This window comes from Equus caballus, chromosome 1 (genome assembly GCF_041296265.1).
Source record: "Equus caballus isolate H_3958 breed thoroughbred chromosome 1, TB-T2T, whole genome shotgun sequence".
NCBI lineage: Eukaryota > Metazoa > Chordata > Mammalia > Perissodactyla > Equidae > Equus > Equus caballus.
The window spans coordinates 105816018-105834689 of NC_091684.1; the positions used below are offsets into that span (position 1 = coordinate 105816018).

Sequence of the window (18672 nt, forward strand, 5' to 3'; positions counted from 1 at the left end):
AGGATGTAGACTGTTAACTGAGAGGGATAACTGTTAGATGATAATATGGCAGGTAGATAAGTGGTGACTAAAAAAAAGCAACTCCAAAACCACATCATATACCCTAGGCATGTTAACAATGTACCAGTGTACTAGCTGGGAATTATTTTTGGGGAACTATAATAATAATAATAATTATAAAATATTATTATATTTTGAAAAGTAAGAAAAACAACATTGCCTTTCAATGCCTCATTATCTGTTCTCTATATCCATAAAAATATATTTTACCTGTGAAAGCAGAGTCTGCATGATTGAATTAGCCAGCTGAGAGTTCCTTCGAAGGACATCATAGAATCCCTAATAAGAATCAAACAGAACGAATAAGTTCGTTAACAGAGATACTAGTGATTTGGACAATCCTAACTTTAAAAGAACACTATATTTCTTTACCCTATTCTCAGTTCTTTGAAAAAGATGGAGACTATATTTGCTAGAGGGAGAAACAATTCAGAAAGTTTAGGTTATTTGCCTAAGCTAAAAAGAGATCTCTCCTCACTAAGAACTGAATTATAAACTCACTATAATCCTCACAATTTTTAAACAACAAGTCACTTCTGGTTTCGTAGTAAGTGACCCCTTCACAGTCAGGGATGTCCTAGGCCCTCATTCTTTCCTCTTGTCCTACCTTAGCAACCTTCCTTTTTAGAACATTCCTTCCAGTCAGTCAGTCTCCAGTGCTTCAAAAATGCCTCCTGGCCCTAAGCACCTAACGGGAATGACTATAACATTTCTTCCCATGCAAAATTTCCCTATCTTAGTTAAAAACTGCTCAGATTAAAATCCTGGGGAGAACTTTCCTTTGGGAACCTGGAAAAGAGATTGCACAGTTCTTCTGTAAGAAAAACCAAAAAAATTTTTTAAAGAAAGGAAACAAAGGAAGCTTAGCCTTAACAAGTACTAAAAATATTTTATAAATGTATAATGATAATAAAAGACATTTGTGGTCTTGGCACAAAAATCTATAGATGAAATAAAGGTATAGCATATAACAGAAACAGACTTAGTACACATAAGGAGGAAATAATGTCTAAACAATTGGCTAATCTGGGGAAAAAGTTAGCTCCTTATACATTATATCCTGACAAATTCCAGATGAATTAAGTAGCTAAACATAAAAAACGAAAGCATAAAAAAATAGAAGAAAATGTTAGCAAATATTCACTGGAAGGATATGGACTCTCTACACATATATATTAGCAGATGCCTCAAAGGAAAAGATCAATAGATTTAATACCAAAAATTAGTATTTCTGTAGCTCTAAAAAGATCATAATTTAAAAAAGAGCAAATGGCCATCTGGCATATACTTGCAACAAGTATGACAAAGGTGTTTATTATCAATAATAGAGTTTTTAGAAACTAGTGATGTACTGAGTAAATCTTTGATGAATAAATGAACAGCAAAATCCCAAGAGAATTAGGTTTATGATCCCTTCCAAGTTAATTTTTAAAATTTGGAGCTAGATAAAGGTTGAGATGGGTTTTTTTTGCATATGGATGACTGTGCAGAAAAGAGTTAACACAGCAAGTCTGAGACTGCTATCCTTAGTGAGGCCTACTTGCAAGGTTGGCGCTTGGCTAGTGGCTGGTAAACAGTTCCTACACCAATATAAAACTTGCCATAAATGGTGAGAGAGGTTTACTGTGCCTAAACTTTTTGTACAAACAATGTGGTTTACGCTGAATATACGATTTCCTTCCGGGAGTTAAGAATTTTGGCATGTGCTAAGTAAGGGTGCCTGTGTGACTAGCCCCCAATAAAAACCTTGGGCGCCAAGTCTCTAGTAAGCTTCCCTAGTAGACAACACTTTGCATGTGCTGTCACACTCACGTGCTAGAAGAATTAAATGCATCCTGTGCAATCCCACCTGGAGAGGACTCTCAGAAGCCTGCACCTGGTTTCCTCGGATTGCACCCTAAGCACCTCTTGCCTCTGCTGTTTTTTGCTTTGTGTCTTTTAAGTATAATAAATTTTAGTCATGAGAACTAATATATGCTGAGTTTTATGAGTACTTCTAGAGAAATCTTTAAACATGGGGGTGGTTTTTGGGCACCCCCAATACCATGCACAATTCTTCTAGCACTGTTCACTGAAAAGACCATCCTTTCTCCACTGAATTATCTTGGGATCTGTGTCAAAACTCTATTAACCGACTTTATACTTTTTGTTCATTATAGGTGCTTTATAGTCCATATAAATTTTAGAATCGTTTTAATTTCTACAAAAATACCCTGGGATTTCAGTTGGGAATGCACTGAATCTATAAACCTTTTTGAGACTTAAAGTATTAACAATATTGAGCATTTCCATGTGTGAACATTGTATATCTCTTCATTTATTTAGCTTTTCTTTAATTTCTCTCAGCAATATTTTGAGGTAGGTCTACAGAGTACATATCTGGTACATACTTTGTTAAATCTATCCTTAGGTGTTTTACTTTATCTACTGTAAATATTACTTTATTTCAGTTTCCAATCATTCATTGCTGGTAAATAGAAACATACAAGTATACCTCGTTTCATTATACTTTGCTTTATTGTGCTTTACAGATATTATGTTTTTTATAAGACCCTCCACTGGCAAAAAGATTATGAGTTGTTGAAGGCTCAGATGATGGCTAGCATTTTTTATCAATAAAGTTTTTTCTTTTTTTTTGTAAGGAAGATTGGCCCTGAGCTAACATCTGTTGCCAATCTTTCTGTTTTCACTTGAGGAAGATTGTTACTGAGCTAAGATCTGTGCCAATCTTCCTCTCTTTTATGTGGGATATTGCCACAGCATGGTTGATGAGCGGTGCTAGGTCTGCAACCGAGATCTGAACCTGCGAACCCTGGGCCTCTGAAGCAGAGTAGGCGAACGTAACCACTACGCCACCAGGTCGGCCCCACAATAAAGTATTTTTTAATTAAGGTATGTAAATTTTTTTTAGACATAATGCTATTGCACACTTAGACTACAGTAGAGTGTAAACATAACTTTTTTTTTTAATATGGAACGCTTCAAGATTTTGCGAGTCACCCTTGCACAGGGGCCATGCTAATCTTCTCTCTATCGTTCCAATTTTAGTATATGTGCTGCCAAAGTGAGCAATAAACATAACTTTTATATGCACTGGGAAACCAAAAAATTTGTGTGACTTGCTTTATTGCAATATTTGATTTACTGCAGTGGTCTGGAACTCACCCTGCCATATCTCCGAGGTATGCCTGTAATTGATTTTTGCATGGTTACTAATCTTGTATCCCACATTACTAAATTCACTTTTGTTGGTTATTTTGTATTGTCTATGTATAGTATATGAATCAAGACAGCTTGTCTTCATCCTTTCAAATCTATATGCTTGTATTTCTTTATCTTGCCTTGTTGCATTGGATAGGACCGTCACTACAATGTTGAACAGAAGTGCTGAGAACAAATATCCTTGTTCCTGATCACAGGAGACAGCATTCAGTCTTTTACCATTTACATTATTAGATATAGGATTCAGAGATGCCCTTTATCAGGTTGAGGAAATTCCCTTCTAATCCTAGTTTGCTAAGAGTTGTTGAGATTTTTTTTTATTACAAATGGGTGTTGAACAAAAATATTTTTAATGATTAAAAAAAACTCAACGCTTGCCAGAATATGCCAATAAACTTAAAAATGCTCTAATTAACCTAGCAATGTGGTCAAACAGTCAAGTACAACACTCATAGTGAAAAACTAGAAACAACAGAGATGTCCAAAACTAAAACAGTCAAATAAATTACTATATACATAGAGTACTATTCAGCATTACAAATTATGTATCAAGGAACATTTAATAAAATGGGAAAATGCTCACAATATAATATTGATAAAAGATATATAAATCTTATGATTCCAATTTTGCATAAACATACATATAAGAGTTGTGGGTTAATAATATTTTAAAAAATATTTCTCTGTATTTTTCATATTTTCTACAAGAAGCCTGAAAAATCCAGTGTCTGGTACAGTGCCTGGCAACTACTGTAGCTCAATAAATGTTATTTTAAAAATGTCCAATGAAAGTAAACTAATAGCTATTCTCTGAAATGACTTGCCCTTAATCTCCTTGCTAGGTTACCTAATGCTCTCCATTCACCTATGAAATGCATATTCTGCAGCACACGGCAAACTAAACGCTGGAGACTGCAGCATATCCTCCATGACTGCACATGTGTTCTCACTGGCTGAAATATATGCCAACCTCAAGGCAGCAGTTGTACTTGTCCACTCACTTTTTGCTAATTATACTGTCACAATTATGTGATCTATTCAGACATTCTGTAACTGCTGAAAACCAACTGCAAAATGAAAAAGAAGTTGTTCCTATAAAAACTAGGGTGGATGTTTTAGAAAGACTAAATAAATAAAGGTAAATTTCTAAAACCAATTTCTGGTGAATGAGGGGTAAGACAATTATAAAAAGTTAGGGAAAAAACTGAATACATCTAGAAGGTTTCCATACTCAGACTGTATCTGAAGTGCCTTAAAGTTTTTATCCCACTTTACAGGTAAACAAAAACTTGAAATTATAAGCAATAAATTAAGGTTACGGTTTGTTTAAGAGACAGAAGTTCCAAACGGCAGACTCATACTCAAAACCAAAACCAAACCAAACACAACAGAGATTTGGCCTTAAAACAAAAGACTAGCAAATAAATAGTACATTTAAATATTTCAAATTAAAATACAACACTTAAAGATGTTTCAACTATTCTTTATGATTTCTCACCTTAAACAACTTCCTGGCTAACCATCACTAATTATTGGTCCTAACTGCATCAAATAAGAATGTATCTACTGTACTTTCATAATCAGAAAAAAAATTATTAAAATAAAAAGGATTATTAGCTTGGGGGGGGTGCCACATTCCTTTTGTTCTGCTGATTTACCTCATAAAGCATGAGTCGAACATCAGCCTGCTGGCCTATGCATCTCCTCAAACTATCCATGATCTCAAGGCAAAAAGTTTCATTGGCGACAGAGTTGTAACGGCTGTGAACATCGACGTGGACCTGAAAGGAAGAGAGGCCAGTTCTTGTCTATCATACCAAAGTAGTTGCCCTTAAGGAGGTAAAATGAGCCTGTGTTCTTCATCAAAGACCTTAGACTTAGCTTTCCCCATAGGCCAAAACCTAGGACCGAGGCAGACATTATAATCATCACCTGGCCACGCTAAGTGTCACTCTTATACTGGTGTGGAATAAGAAAATTTTCAAAGATTTAAAAAAATTAACTTTTCCCCATTCCCCAAGGTTTTCCTTGGCAATGTCAGCAGCTTAGGAAGGCACACAGATTATTTCATGCCACTAGAATCCAGTAGTCATAATATACTTTGAAAGGCCTAAAAAACTTCCTTAAATATTTTCAATAGCTAGAAGAATCGAGCTCTTCTTGCTTCCACAAAATCCTGAGTGGTTTCGAGTAGGTAGTTTTTTGTTTGGAAATGGAAATGACAAAGAATAACATCCCTTGTTTGATTTACATAATAAATTCAGCAATTACAGACCAAGAACTCCTGAATTTTACTACAGGCGTCTTAGTGAGGGAGTTAATACCGACTAAGGTCAAATCCCAGTTCTACCCTTTATTGGTTATACGACCTTGGGCAAGTTATTTAACCTCTCTGTCTCAGTTTTCTTATCCTTTAAATGGGGATAATATGGGGCCGGTCCTGTGGCCGAGTGGTTAAGTTCGCTCGCTTTGCTTTGGCAGTCCAGGGTTTCGCTGGTTCGGATCCTGGTGGCACCGCTCATTAGGCCATGTTGAGGTGGCATCCCACATGCCACAACTAGAGGCACTCACCACTAGAATATACAACTATATACTGGGGGGATTTGGGGGAGATAAAGCAGGAAAAAAAAAAAAGATTGGCAACAGTTGTTAGCTCAGGTGCCAATCTTCAAAAAAAAAGAAAAAAAATGGGGATGATAATAATACACAAATGATATCCAGTTCCTAATATTTAATCTATACCATATGTTATAGGAAAGTTTTGTACAGTTATACTAGAACAATAAAGATTCCTAACAAAATTGTTATATAGATGTCTCATTTATAAATTGTATAGTAAATAATTTAAATTATGAAGACAGGGGCCGGCCTGGTGGTGCAGCGCTTAAGTTTGCACGTTCCGCTTCAGCGGCCCAGGGTTTGCCGGTTCAGATCCCGGGTGCAGACATGGCACGACTTGTCAAGCCATGCTGTGGTAGGCGTCCCACATATAAAGTAGAGGAAGATGGGCATGGATGTTAGCTCAGGGCCAGGCTTCCTCAGCAAAAAGAGCAGGATTGGCAGTAGTTAGCTCAGGACTAATCTTCCTCAAAAAAAAAAAAAAATTATGAAGACAATTTTATTGCTCCAAAGCCCAGATTGCCAAATTTTTGTAAAAAGTTTTGTTTTCTCAGATTACAGGGTTTAATAGATGTTCATGTGTAAATGAACTAATAAAAATGGGAATAACAGTCCCTAGCCTCAGAGGATTATTGTGAAGAGTGAGATACTGAACATAAAGCACTTAGCATCGTGTCTAGCACAGCACTGGCCAACAGAAATATAATACAGACACAAACGCAAGCCACAAACCTTAAATTTTCTAGTAGGTAAATTTAAAAAGTAAAAATAAACTGGTAAGATTAATTTTAATATTTTATTTAACCCAACATATTCAAAAATATTATCTCAATGTGCAATTAAAATAAAAAATTATTAATGAGATATTTCACATTCTTTTATTTCACACTAAGTCTTCAAAATCCACTATGTATTTTACACATACAGCACAACTCAATTTAGATTAGCCACATTTCAATCAAGCATTCAGTTCAACAGCCATACTAAGGCTAGTGGCTACCATATTGGATAGCACAGTTGAACATACAGCAAATTTGCCATTAATAAGTGTTAGCTGATATCGTCATCGTCGTCATCGTCATCATCATCATCATCATCAGCCTCTCAGTTTCAGGATCATTTCTACAAACAGAACGGGAGTAGAAGAAAACAGCTTGCACATCACCAACTCCTGCGTTACTGCACACAGTATAAGCTAGTGTGAACAATGCTTACCTGGCTAACACCGATAGACTGACTGCACTGAGAAGATGACAAGCTGCCTAAAACTTTAAAGTTCTTCAGGAGCAGTAAAAACCCAGCAACTGCAGATTTTCGGGCATCAAGCTGGCTACCTCAGGAACAGAGGAGAAATTAACAAACAGTACTAATTTCACAAGAATAGGCTCTGGGTCAGAAAAATCCATTTAGTTCCATACAGAGAAGGAATATGTATAAACAACAAAGCATAGAGCAAAATAAATTGCACTTATGTAGTCAAAATAAAGAATTAGCTGTTCACAGCAATTAGCAGTGAATTAAGCTTATTTTTTCATTATTTACTTAACCTCATGACACAGTCTATACTTTCTTCTATCCCGCTGGCAAGTCTATGTGGAGAATGAGAACAAGAATGCTGAGAGGCTGTTCAGATGGGCCGATAACTCAAATCTAAGTAACAAATAGCAAAGGAAATTACTGATTTTCTGTGTCTGAAAGAGCACTTCCCTTCTTCATAGAAGAGTACATGCTTGGTGCCTTGTGAACCCTTCATCCAGAAAAATGATACATTCATCTCACTGAGGCTTATGATTGATTCATGTTATAGATGCTAAAACATATAACCTTGGCCTATCAGACATGCCTTTGGGTAAGGAGTAATAAAAACCTGTCAATTCTAGAAGAGGGATAATAGTACACAGCTACTTACTAGTTGTTCTTCCGGATATACATGAGTACACTCTAATATAGCTAACGTGGTAGTAATTGGGTATCTTAAAGTACCAAATGCTTTCCACCTCTTAACTTGTCTCATAATATTTTTTAGGTGATAGTAGTATCATCTCTAGCTTATATACTAAGAAATAAAGGAAGAGAGGTCAGAAGGCATTGGCTAAGCCAAAAATAAAAAAACTCAGACCCCTCAACAATTTATTTGGTCTATAGCCACTAGACAATTCCAATATTCACTAAAAGGAGTTTCTTGAATGTTTTCTTCTTAATTAAGGAGTCTCCCTCTTCAGAATTGTAGCCAGCTCCGGTTTCAGAGTATGTGCACTGGAACCATATCTTGAAAGTTATTCTAGGGGTGTATAGCAGAGTACTTGAGATTACAAGCTCAAATTCTAGCTCCACCACCAACCAGTGTTTGAGTTTTGCAAAGTCACTTACATATTAAGGCTAAGTTTTCTGATCTGTAAAATGGGAGTTGTAATAATCACTTCATAGGGTTGCTCTAAGAATTCAATGAGATAAAGCACTTGGCACAATGCCTCGTTTGATCAAAGTGTTCTGTTGGGTTAGGAATTTGCACGACCACTGTGAACAGGTTGTACGAGGAGATGGCAGAGAAGACGTTAAGTAGCATTAGAAAGCATGACTTCTCGGGATCTCAAGGGTTACCACACACCTGGCAAACATAGCTTTCCGTAGGACGATGATCAGGGAGTCTCTCATTGACATGCTGACTTTCAGAAGAGGCTGAAAGAGAAAGAATCAGGGGGTAAAAGAGAACAAGTTTGTTTATTAGCCTTAGCTCATTTCTATCCATACGCTACTGTTACCATTTGGCTTATATGAGGAACTTTGGTTCTGTTTTATATACATTTCAATGTTTATTACACTTAGTAATAAGGACAATAGTATATTTTTAAATACTAAATTGAAACTAGCTGTGAATGCCTTTAAATCTGTTGTCCTCAATTAATAATTTTCTAAGAGCCTTTTAATTAGTACACTAACTTGAAAATGAGTCAAAGGAGAGAAAATAGTGCTATGAAGAGGGAGTCAACTTGGAAAAGAGAGTCTGGTTCAGCGTTCCTGCCCTTTTAATACAAAGTTTTATGTTTCAGAATCAAGGGAAATAGGATTGCTTAGACATATATATTTATGAAGAAACGCATCAGAGTTCCCTTAGACAGTTCAACCTCAGTTTTGGCAAGCTCCTTAGGAGTCAGAAGACTTACCTGCACCGCCTTCAGCAGCCCTTGTACAGTTTGAAGGGGCAGAAACGATAAATAGTCAAAAGTTTCTGTGACTTTAGAAGAACAGCTTTGAAGAACTAAGGGTGCATACATGACGATATTTGAAAGCAGGTCTGAAAAACACAATCTATAATGAGTTGCCTCAAATAACTAAAGATATCTCAAATAAGAAGAAATACGGGCAAAAGAAATGGTAAAAAGGTTTTTGTTTCCTTTCTCAAGTTAAGTACGCTGTAATATAAATTTCTACATATTCTACATACTTCTATGTTCAGTGGTCAGGATACTTTAACTTTCTTCTGCAATAGTATAAGACTACAAAAATTAACCTGTCTGAAAGAAAGAAGGAAAGAAACCCATTATACTGCCAAGTCAAGTAGCACAAAATGTCTTCATATGTCCAAGCTAAAATAAATCAATAAATATTTATGAATTTTTATCATGTGTAAGCAGGATATGGCCCTTTAAGGAATACATGAATGCAGAAAACATGGTCTCTCTTCCTTCAAGAATTTTAATCTAGTTGAAAGTCAAGAAAATATATTTTAAAAGGATGAAAAGAAGTAAATAACAGAATGATACCAAGTATGTAATAATTCCAGTTTATTGCCTAGTAAATGGTAAAAGAGAGTTTAAATAGGAGTTCAAAGAGGAGATCACTATGAGTTGGTGTGCTTTAGAAAAGCAAAGAGGAGAAGTCTAAGCTAGGTTCTGCAAGATGGGTAACATTTAGATGCATATAGAACCACAAAGGCCTACCATATGTAAAGGGAAAAGCATGAGTAAAAGTACAGGAAAGGTAAATGTAAGACATACTCAGAGGACAGCAGGGAAATTGGTGGAGTTAGGGTGAAGGATTCAGACAAATAAATACTTGACGCTAATGTTGGAAAGGTAGGTTGGATCAAATTGTCAAGGACCTTAAGTGGCTCGATAAAGAGCTGATAATTTATTAGACAGAGTACTGGTGGTTTCTGAATGCTAGAGTGGTATTTTAGGAATACTTATCTGTGGCAACGTATAAGCTGAATGGCTGCAGAGAGAAGAGAAAGCAGAGGAACCAGCCAGGAAGCTGTGGCAGTAGTGTAAATGCAAGGGACTGGGAAGTAGGCAATGGGTGTTGGGGGGGGCACCGGTATAAAAGAGAAGAAAAAGTAACAGTATGAGGGAAGAAGGAGAGAACTTAAGTACCAAGTGTGTTTGAGAAGATAAAAAGGAATTCCAGCCTCCAGGACTTGGAGAGCCGGGTTTCAGACAATAGAAATAAGGGCAATGGAAAGGGGAATTCGTTTGAAGGAACTGTACTGCATTTTAGATAAAAGGAAAAAAAAAATACTAAATGGAAATATCCAGCAGGAATGAAAGTACTACGAACTAAGGAAAGAGGACAGTCTGGACATAAAGATTTGGGAGCATGGCTCCCACAAAAGCCCACAACAACAACTGAAATTATGAAAACAGGAATGATATCTACAAGTAAGAGAAAGTATAAAAAGAGGAAGAGACTTCTGCTTCCCACCGTGCTGGAGTAACAGTGACCAGATTTATCCTCCCTTTTTTAAACAACAACAAAAAAGGCCAAATTACATTAAACAGTAATTGTCAGACACTAGACATCAAGCAGTATAGGACAATGATACCTGAGAGAAGGGAACACATGAGGTGAGCCTTGTAACTGCCCAAGCTTACTGCCCACAGGGTTTCTAGGCAGCGGCACAGAGAGGGAAACACAGGGTCCAAAGTTAAAGCGGCAGAGTCGAGAATTCAGGAAAGCCAAGGCAGCCACAATTCACAGATCAGAGTACTAGGAAGAAAGAGTCGCGTGGAAAGAGCCTTGGAGATGCGCAGGGAGCTCCATTTGCTTGTCAGCTGCACATGTGTGAGGAAATCACCTGAAGCCAAGGAAAGAATCAGCAGCAAGGAGCAGGCAGATCCATCCTCAGAGGCCACAAAGGACAGGAAAGAGTTCACATTCACAAAACCACAGTGGAAACACTTCATAATATACAAAGCTGAATACTCAGAAAGGCATTGCTTCCGTAGGGGAACCTAGTCAGCCCCAGATTAAAGGGTGCCTGGTTTTGCCTAACACACCACAAAAATAATCATCAAAAAGATTAAATGTTTTCCAAGACACTTAAAACAAGAACAGTTGAAGGAAAAAATCCAGCAAATCAACAGTGTGAAATTCACAATGTATGCCAGCCAATCAAAAATTATAAAGCATGCAAAGCAGGAAAATATGATCTATGATGACGAAGAAATCAATCAATAAAAACAGATCAGAAATGAAACAAATCAAAGAAATGGTAGACAAGGACATTAAAAGAGCTAAAATAAATATACTTCATATGTTCAAGAAGGTAGGGGATGAGGCTGACCCCTTGGCTGAGTGGTTAAGTTCGCGTACTCCACTTTGGCGGCCCAGGGTTCGGATCCTGGGCTTGGACATGGCACTGCTCATCAAGCCATGCTGAGGCGACATCCCACATGCCACATGCCACAACTAGAAGGACCCACAACTAAAAATATACAACTATGTACCAGGGGGCTCTGGGGAGAAAAAGGAAAAATAAAATCTTAAAAAAAAAAAAGAAGGTAAGGGAACCATGTTAAGGAGAGGGAAGACATGAAAAAGACACAAATCAAACATCAAAAGATGAAAAATTTACTGGATGAGATCAATAGAAGAAAAGATCACTGCAGAGCAAAAGATTTGAGAACTTGAAATGATAGCAATACAAGCCACCTAAAATGAAACACAGAGTAGAAAACACTAAAAAAAAAGACTACCCAACTTTCAAGCAGCCTAAGTGATATGTAATTGGAGTCCCAGAAGAGAGAGAGAGAGAGAGAGAGAGAGGGAGAGAAGTGTGTGTGTGTGTGTGAATGTACTGGTGGGGAGGGAGATGACAGAAAACATTTTCTGAAGAAATAATACCTCAGAATTTTCCAAACTTGATGAGAACCATAAACCAACAGATCCAAGAAGCTTGACAAACCACAAGAAACATAGAGAAAACTACACTAAAGCACATCATAATTAAACTGATTAAAACCACTGATAGAGAAAATCTTAAAAGAAAAAAGACATTATATAGTGAGGAACAAAGATAAGAATGAAAGCAGTCTTCTTGTTTGAAATGATGAAAGCCAAAAAACAGTAGAGCAACATCTTTAAAATATTAAAAGAAAAAAACTGTCAACCTAGTCAGAAAAATGTCTTTCAAAAACTAAATGAAGAATTTTTCTGATATATGATTCTGATGATGAAGAATTCATCAATAGCAGATCGGCAGGCTAAGAAAGTTAAAGGCAATCAGAGAAAGTGGTACTAGATAGCAACCTAGATAGGTCTACACAAACGGAAAAGCACCAGAAATGGTAAACACGTGGGTAAAAATAAAAGACATTTTCTTATTTTTAAAAATTCTTAAAAAGATTATTGTTTAAAGAAAAAATAATGATATAGATATAATTCAATGAACAGAGAAGTAAAATGTATGAGAACAGCACAAAAGCCATGGGAGCAGGGATAACACATGGCAGAGAGCTGCTGCAATGTCCTTAGACTAGATGTAAAGGATACCGCTAGAGCAAGTTAAAGATGTCTGCCGTAAACCCTGACGACCCAAAAGAAAGTAAATCAAGGTATAGCTAATCAAATTAGCAAGACAAAACGGAATCATTAAAAAAAACCTCAATTCAAAAGAAGGAGGAAGAGAAAAAAGGCAACAAAGAACAGATAGACAAATAGAAAACAGCCAGATGATAATCACATTAAATGTAAACACCTGCCCTGATGAGAAGTCAGAGATCATCAAATTGGATTAAAAAAGTAAGACGCAACTGTATGTTGTCTCTAAGAAACTCATGTTAACTATAAGGATCAAAATAAGTTAAAACTAAAAAAATGAAAAAATATACCACGCTAACACTGATCGCAAGAAAGCTGGAGAAGTTATATTAATATCAAAGTAGACTTCAGAACAAACAATATTCCCAGGAACAAGAAAGGTCATTTCATAATGATTAATGGGTCAACTAACCAAGAGAACATAACAATGTGCTAAATGCTGATGCTCCTAATAACAGAGTTTTAAAACACATGAAGCAAACACTGATTGAACTGAAAGAAACAGACACATCTTTAACTACAAAGTCAGATTTCAACAGTCCTCTCAATAGAATAAGCAGATAGAAAATCAGTAAGCACATAGAAGACTTGAATAATCTGACTTAACTGATTTATAGAAAACTCCACCTAATAACAGCAGAATACTTATTCTTTTCAATAGCACGCAGAACACTTATCAAAATAGACCATATTCTAACAAAACAAGTTTCAAATTTTTAAAAATTCATGTCATAGAAAGTATGTTCTATAACCACAAATTAGAAATCAATAACAGAAAGACACCTGGAAAATCTCCAAATATTTGAAAACTAAACAACATACTTCTAAATAACTCATGGGTTAAAGAACAAATCACAAGGGAAATGAAAAGTATTTGGAACTGAATGAAAATAGAAAACAAAATGCATGGGATGTAGCTAGAGCAATGTTTACAGGGAAATTTACAATGTATCGCTTGTACTGGGGAAAAAAAAAGGTCTCAAATTAATGACCTAAGCTTCTAACCAGAGATCATAGATTAGACCCAAAGCAAGCAGGAGAAGGGAAACAAAAAAGAGCAAAAATCAGTGAAACTATAAACAGAAAAACAATAGAGAAATTCAACAAAAGCAAAAGTTGGTTCTTTGAGAAGATCAATAAAATTGGTAAGTCTTGCTAGACTGATTAGGAAAAAGAGAGAAGACACAAATTATAACCAGTAGGAATAAGAAAGGAGACATCAATACAGATCCTAGAGACGTTAAATGGAATATTCTGAACAACTTTATGACAATAAACTTGATAACTTAAATGAAATGGTCAAATTCCTTAAAAGACATAAACTACCAAAGTTCACCCAGAAAATTTAGATAACCTGAGTAGCCCTATTTCTATTAAAGAAATTGACTCTGTAGTTAAAACCCTTCACACAAACATAAGGGAACTTGGAACATCAGGAAGCAAAAAAAAGCAATATACACATCTACATAAAAATAACAGGCCACAAGTTGGCACACTTTTTCTATACGTGGCCAGACAGTAGCTATTTTAGGCTTTATGAGCCATATAGCGTATGTCACAACTATTCAACTCTGCTGATATAGTGTAAAAGCAGGATAGACAACACATAAATGATTGAGCATGGCTATATTCCAATAATACTGTATTTTATGAACTCTGAAATCTAAATTTTTCACGTCATGAAATCATCTTCTTTTGATTTTTTTCCAACCACTTAAAAGAGTAAAATAAACCCAAGCAAGCAAAAGGAAGAAAACAATAAAAAGCAGAAATTAATGAAATTGAAAACAGAAGAAAAGAGAGAAAATTTAAACCAGAAGCTCATTCTTTGAAAGATTATAAAATTGACAAGCCTCTTAAGCCAGGTTGATTTTAAAAAAAAGACAAATAATTAATATTAGGAATATCTTGATTTGTAGATGATGTGATTTCTACATAGAAAATCTCAAGGAATTGTCAAAAAGCTACTAAAATTAATAAGTGGGTTTGGCAAGGTTGCAGGATATAAGGTCAATATTAAAAAAGCAATTATTTCTACACGCTAGCAATCAACAACTAGAAACTAAAAATTTTAAAGATATCATTTACAATAGTGTCAAAAAAATGAAATACTTAGGGGTAAATCTGACAAAAGATACACAAGATCCACACACTGAAAACTAGAAAACATTGCTAAAAGAAATTAAAGACCGAAATACGATCATGCATTCCTTCACGAAGAGGACGTGTTCTGAGAAATGCATAGTGAGGCGCTTTCATTGTTCTCCAAACGTGATGGAGTGCACTTACACAAACCTAGGTAGGATAGCCTACTGCACACCTAGGCTATGTGGTACTCATCTTATGGAACCAGTGTCATACATTCTGAACGTCATTATGTGGCAAATGGCTGTAAACAAGGAGATACATACTGTGTTCATGGATTAGAAGACTCAGTATTGTTAAGATGCCAATTCTCTCCCAAAGTGATCCATAGGTTTGAGGCAAACTCAGTCAAAACTAGAGAAGGTTTTTTTTTCAATTACTGATTGACAAGCTAATTCTAAAATTTACTCGGAAATGCAAGGGACCTAGAATAGCCAAAACTATTTTGAAAAAGAACAAATTTGAAGGATTAACACTGTTTGATTTTAAGACTTATTGTGCTGGAGCAACTGGATAACCATGTGCAAAAAAAGAACCCTATTCCCTCACACCACAGCGAGGCAGCCCTTGTTTTATCGTGCTTCGCTTTATTCCTCTTCACTTATTCACTTTATTCCCTTTTTTACAAATTGAAGGTTTGTGGCAACCCTGCATTGAGCAAGTCTATTGGTGCCATTTTTCCAACACCATTTGCTTACTTTGTGTCTCTCTGTCACATTTTGGAAATTATCACAATATTTCAAACGTTTTCATTATTATTATATTTGTTATGGTGATCTGAGTTCAGTGACCTTTGGTGTTACTATTTTAATTGTTTTGGGGCACCATGAACCATGCCCATGTAAGACAGTGAACTTAATCAACAAATGTGTGTGTTCTGACTGCTCCACCAACTGGCTGTTCCCCTGTCTCCCGCCCTATTCCCTGAGACGTAACAATATTGAAATTAAGCCAATTAATAACCCTGCAATGGCCTGTAAGTGTTCCAGTGAAAGGAAGAGTCGAACATCTCTCATTTTAAATCAAAAGCTAGAAATGATTAAGCTTAACGAGGAAGGCATGTCAAAAGCCAAGGGAGGCCCAAAGCTAGGCCTCTTGTGCCAGTTAGCCAAATTGTGAATGCAAGGGAAAAGTTCTTGAAGGAAATTAAAAGTGCTACTCCAGTGACCACATGAATGAAAAGAAAGCAAAAACTCTTATTGCTGTTGTGGAGAAAGTTTTAGTGGTCTGGAAGACCAAACCTGCCACAACATTCCCTTAAGCCAAAGCCTAATCCAGAGCAAAGCTCTAACTTTTTTCAATTCTATGAAGGTTGAGAGAGCTGAGGAAGCTGCAGGAGAAAAGTCTGAAGCCAGAAGAGGTTGGTTCATGAGGTTTAAGGAAAGAAGCAGTCTCCATAACATAAAAGTGGAGGGTGAAGCATTAAGAGCTGATGTAGAAGCTGCAGCAAGTTCTCCAGATTAATGAAGGTGGTTAAACAATACAGTTTCAGTGTAAACAAAACAGCTTAATATTGGAAGAAGACGCCATCTAAGACTTTCATAGCTAGGGAGGAGAAGTCAATGCCTGGCTTCAAAGCTTCAAAAGACAGGCTGACTCTCTTGCTAGGGGCTAATGCAGCCAGTGACTTGATGTTGAAGCCAATGCTCATTTACCACTCTGAAAATCCTGGGGTCCTTAAGAATGATGCTAACTCTACTCTGCCTGTGCTCTATAAATGGAACAACAAAGCCTGGATGATAGCACATCTGTTTACAACACGGTTTACTGAATATTTTAAGCCCACTGTTGAGACCTACTGCTCAGAGAAAGATTCCTTTCAGAATATTACTGCTCATTGACAATGCACCTGGTCACCCAAGAGCTGTGATGGAGATGTACAAGATTAATGTTAGTTTTCACACCTGCCAACACAACATCCATTCAGCAGCTCATGGATCAAGGAGTAATTTCGACTTTCAAGTCTTATTATTTAAGAAATACATTTCGTAAAGCTATAGCTGCCACAGACAGTGATTCCTCTGACAGATCTGGGCAAAGTAAACTGAAAACATTCTGGAAAGGATTCACCAGTCTAGATGCCATTAAGAATATCATGGTTCATGGGAAGACATCAAAATATCATCATTAACAGGAGTTTGGAAGAAGCTGATTCCAGGCCTCACGGATGACTTTGAGGGGTTCAGGACTTCAGTGGAGGAAGTAACTGCAGATGTGGGGGAACAGCAAGAGAACCAGAATTAGAAGTGGAGCCTAAAGATGAGACTGAATTGCTATAACCTCATGATAAAATATTAACAGATGAGGAGTTGCTTCTTATGGATGAGCAAAGAAAGCAGTTTCCTGAGACGGAATCTACTCCTGGTGAAGATGCTATGAAGAATGTTGAAATGACAACAAACGATTTGCAGTATTACATAAATTTAGTTGATCAATCAGAGGGAGGATTTGAGAGGACTGACTCCAATTTTGAAAGGGAGTCTACTGTGGGTAAAATACTATCAAACAACATTGCATGCTACAGAGAAATCATCCACAAAAGGAAGAGTCAACTGAGGCACCAAACTTCATTGCTGTCTTATTTTAAGAAATTGCCACAGCCACCCCCACCTTCAGCAACCACCACCCTGATCAGTCAGCAGCCATCAACATCGAGGCAAGACCCTCCACCAGCAAAAAGATTATGACTGGCTGAAGGCTCAGATGATGGTTAGCATTTTTTAGCAACAAACTATTTTTTAATTAAGGTATGTACATTGTTTTTTTAGATATGATGCTATTGCACACTAAACAGACTACAGTATAGTGTCAATGTAACTTTTGTATGTACTGGGAAACCAAAAAATTTGTGTGACTCTATTACGATATCTGCTTTATTGTGGTGGTCTATAACTAAACCTGAAATATCTCCAAGGTAGGCCTGCACAATTTAACAGAAATAGATCATAGGTCTAAGTATAAGAGCTAAAACTATAAAGCTTCTAGTAGAAAATATAAGAGAAAGTCTTAGTGACCTTGCGTTTGGCAAAGATTTTTCTATACATGACACAAAAAGCAGGAACTATAAAAAGAAACTGATAAATTGGTAATTGATAAATTAAAAATATTTGTTTTTCAAACAACAGTTACAAAAAGTAAAAGCCAAACCACACACTGAGAGAAAACATTTGCAAAACATGTATCTGACAAAGGACTTGTATTTAGAATATATAAAGAACTCTTATAGTAACTCAGTAATAAGAAGGCAAACAACTCAATTTTAAAAAATGGACAAAAGACATGAACATTTGACCAAATGTAATATATAGATATCAAATAAACATGGCAAATCTTCAATATCATTCAGTATTGGGGAAATGCAAATGAAAACCATGATGAGATACCGTCACGCACCTATTAGAATGACTAAAAGACTGGCCATACCAAGTATTGGTCACAATGTGAAGTAAACAGAAATACTGCTAGTAGGAATGTAAAATGGTACAACCACTTTGGAAAGCAGTCTGGCAGTTTCTTAAACCATTAAACATAAATTTATGTATGTTTAATGATGTATGGACTCATATGTATGTAGGTATGTACCCCCTATGATGTATCCATTCCACTTCTAGGTGTCTTCCCAGGAGAAATGAAAGCATATGTCCTCAGAAAGGCTTATACATGAACGTTCACAGCAGCTTTATTTGAGATAGCCCCAAACTGGAAACCTAAAAACCCGTCCACAGGTGAATGGATAAACAAATTGTGGTTATATCTACATCATGGAATATTACTAACAATAAAAAGGAACCTATTATTGAAATACAC

At 36.3% G+C, this 18672-nt stretch overlaps 1 protein-coding gene and 1 non-coding gene across 11 annotated transcripts in view; both read right to left on the reverse strand.

Annotated features, from left to right (window-relative positions):
- Positions 1-18672, reverse strand: part of FANCI (FA complementation group I) — a 90577-nt gene that overhangs the window by 24954 nt on the left and 46951 nt on the right. For all 10 annotated transcript variants that reach the window (XM_005602791.4, XM_005602794.4, XM_070266726.1 and 7 more), the window contains 5 exons: positions 9066-9196; positions 8510-8580; positions 7117-7231; positions 4941-5063; positions 271-339 (listed from right to left, as the gene is read on the reverse strand). In XM_005602791.4, coding sequence (XP_005602848.3) covers positions 271-339; positions 4941-5063; positions 7117-7231; positions 8510-8580; positions 9066-9196 — 509 coding nt within the window. The remainder of the gene's footprint in view (positions 1-270; positions 340-4940; positions 5064-7116; positions 7232-8509; positions 8581-9065; positions 9197-18672) is intronic.
- On the reverse strand, positions 3026-3132 carry LOC111769843 (U6 spliceosomal RNA). The gene has a single exon (XR_002802663.1). It is a non-coding gene; the product is annotated as a U6 spliceosomal RNA (small nuclear RNA).